The 3,236-nt window shown below is 45.1% G+C and overlaps 1 protein-coding gene across 1 annotated transcript in view; it reads right to left on the bottom strand.

Moving 5' to 3' along the window:
* Il18r1 (interleukin 18 receptor 1) overlaps positions 1-3,236 on the bottom strand; it is a 45,051-nt gene that overhangs the window by 21,689 nt on the left and 20,126 nt on the right. Inside the window, exon 6 of the mRNA XM_023717335.1 lies at positions 1,305-1,367. Within this exon, the coding sequence (XP_023573103.1) occupies positions 1,305-1,367 (63 nt within the window). The remainder of the gene's footprint in view (positions 1-1,304; positions 1,368-3,236) is intronic.

Below are 3,236 nucleotides of genomic sequence, written 5' to 3'. Positions count from 1 at the left end.
AAAAATATTTTTATCTATTCATCAGATGATGGGTATTTGTCTTGTTTCCAAGATTTATCTATTACAAACTGTACTGCTATAAACATGGGTACATATGCAGTATGATGCCTTTAATTCTTTTGGGAAGATACTAAGAAGGGGAAGAGCTGGATTGGGTGGGACTTCTAGTTCTATTTTTTGAGGAATGTCCACACTGATTTCTAGTCCTTGTACCAGACAACATTCTCACCAAAATTGGAGAAGTGTTCCTTTTTCCCCAAAGCCCCACCAGCATTTGTTATTGATCGATTTGTTGATAATAGCCATTCGTTCAAGAGTGAGGTGGAATCTCAACATTGTTGTAATTTACATCTCTTGAATGATCAGTGATGCTGAATGCTCTTTCATGTATGTATTTATCTTTTGTACTTTTGGAAAGTGTCTATTCATTTCAGATGACCATTTTTGGAGTGGGTCTTTAAATTTGGGATGTCTGATTTTTTTCAATTCTTTATGTGTTCTAGATATTAATCCTTTATCTGAGGGACAACTGGCTAAAAATTTTTCCCACACTGTGGATACTTTTCATTCTGTTGGTGATTTTTTTTCCCCTGTGCAACAGCTGTTTAATGAGAACCCAGTTATTATTTATTTGTGGTATTTCCCATGAAGTTGAGGTTTTCTTGATGAAGTCTTTGCCTACACCTATGTCTATAAGAGTTCCACCTATTTGCTCTTCCAGCAGAGTTAGTGTTTCTGTTTTAATATTTAGATCTTTGATCAGTTTTGATTTTAGATTAGCGCATGGTCATATACATGAGTCTATTTTTAGTTTTTGCATGCACCATTTATTAAAGAGGTTTTTTTTTTTCTTCCAAAAAAAAAAAAAAAGAAATTACCCAGAAAGCCATGTTGATTCCTAAGCATCTCTAGACAAATCCTGAATGCACTGTTTGGTCCACAGACTCAGGATGAGTCAATGAATCTAGTATTCAAGTTTGAATCATCTACATGGGGTGTCATGACTGAGTTTCCATGTTGAGAAATAACCAGGGAGATGACAGCAAAGCCACTTGCTCAGTGACCCAAATCCCACTCTATCAAAACCACACAGGGTTCCACTGTCTTTGAACTGATAGTTCCTTTTCATCAGCCCCAAAAGGACAACACTCAAGTGATGACAAGCTTTTCTGCCTTTCTAATATTTTCCCTAAATATGGAATATGTTTTGCATACAGTGTTGACCCAATATGAAGCAGGTTTATCCTCTAAAAACTGAAGCATGCCCCCCCCCATAAAGACAGATTGTATATGTGGAGACGTACCTAATTCCACTTCAACTGAAGTCAGTTTTGGTCCGAGAATAATGGGAATGATGTTACTGTGATCTAAAATGAAAGAAGAAGCCTTAGTTTGGCCTTGAACTTCACTAAGACAAGCATCTGTTGTCCAGTGCTCATCCGGAGTGACACTGTTCTGACACAGCACAGTAGTTCCCCAGTATCTGCACTTGACCACTCTGCAGTTCCAGCTGCTCCGCATCAATTGTGGTCCCCAAAATTCTGAATAGGAAAATCCCAGAAGTGAACAGCTCTGAAGTTTTCAACAACATACCACCCTGAGAAGGGGGAGGAGAGGCCAGGGAGCCTGCTCCTTCCTGCTCCCCCTAAACCAGAAGACCAGTGGAAATGGGATGCTAAAGACTCCAGGGAAAGGATGACGTCTGGAACTTAAGATTTTGGAGAGTACAGATCCAGGTATGGGGTGGCAGGCCATGGCTGCGGCAGGTGGACCAACAGCGCCGCTCCAAAGTCAACTCACCCTAATCCTCAGGTCCTGTGAGTAGGGACACTGCAAGGATGTGTGGGTGGCGAGGCCTCTGCAAAGCTGGCACGGCAAGTTAGCTGCCGCTGTAACAGGATTCTATTTCTGTGGGGCTTGGGTCAGGAAAGCTCTACTCTCAAGGTCTTGCAAGTCTCAGAATGCAGGACTGGGTTAGTTACTGCGTCGATGGAATAGCTTAGTTATTGTGGGTAGGGGTTAGTTATAGCAGGAGTGGGTTAGCACTGCATGAGGGGTTGGCTACTGCAGGAGATGGTCAGCTACTGCAGGAGGGGCTGGTTACTGCACGAGGGGGTTCGCTGTTGCAGGAACAGGTTGCTTACACAGGAGGGGGTAGTTATCCTGGAAGGATGTCTCTCCTCTCCTTCTCTCTCCCTCTCAGCCATGCTCATTTGCCTCCCACCAAGCCATGTCACACATGAAGGCCTCAGCAGATGGGACTTCTGAGACCCTGCAGCAGGCAGCCAGAGGAATCTCTAGCATGTGTACACTGTCCCAGCAGAGGAAAGGACTAAGACTCAGGCCAGGAAGCTCTGCAGATGAGACCCTTTCAAGGGTCTGTGGATACTGTCCTTGTGGACCCTAAATACAATCGCATCTGTCCTCAGAGACACAGAAAGGTCAAAGTCAGAAAAGGATAGGCAGTGATGAGACAGCTCAAGGGACAGGGACAGGCAGGCAAGCCAGTGACTCTGGGGTGGCTCAAGCTGACAAACACAGGCCGCCTCTGGAAGCCAGGAGAGGCCAAGATGTCTCCTTTTCCCTAGAATCTGCAGAAGAAACTTGTTCCTTCTGAAACCTTACTTTAACCCTGTAAGCCCTCTCAGAGATCTGCACTCCAGACCTGCAGGGGAGGGAACATATGTTGTTTGAGGACGTTAAGTTGGGGTCCATGGCCAGGGTGGCAGTAGGTGGATAGACAGGTCTGAGTGTGCCTGCGTGAGGTGCAGAGAGAGGGAAGACGTCACAGAAGCAGACGGGTCGGAAGGCAGCGGGCCTTGGGCCACAGTGATTGAGTGGTGCTCGGCTTCCCAGGATGACGGGAGAAACCTCCAGCACAGATGGACAGGCCAGCCATCTCCAAATAACTGAAGGGGCTTTCATTTTAGGAGAGGAGCAGACCGCCTGCGGAGGCCCAGGCAGCAAACAGAAGCAGGAGGCAGAAGCAATAGGAGGGCATACCGGGGCGCAGCCACTTTCTCTTAATTTAATAAGAAGAAAGATTTGTACTAACAGTGTTTGGACAGGATATCAGGTCAGCATCTTGAACTATGAAAGACTACTACAAAGACAACAATATGCCATGTATTAATTGTAACTCTCCTACCAAACTGTTTTGGAACTGTCTCATTGCAATTTTTTCCTCAACAAAATTAATTTAAAGGAAGAAGGAGGAGGAGGAGGAGGAGGAGGAG

This window comes from Octodon degus, unplaced genomic scaffold (assembly GCF_000260255.1).
Source record: "Octodon degus isolate 3935 unplaced genomic scaffold, OctDeg1.0 scaffold00052, whole genome shotgun sequence".
NCBI lineage: Eukaryota > Metazoa > Chordata > Mammalia > Rodentia > Octodontidae > Octodon > Octodon degus.
This window is presented reverse-complemented; position numbering and strand designations above follow the sequence as displayed.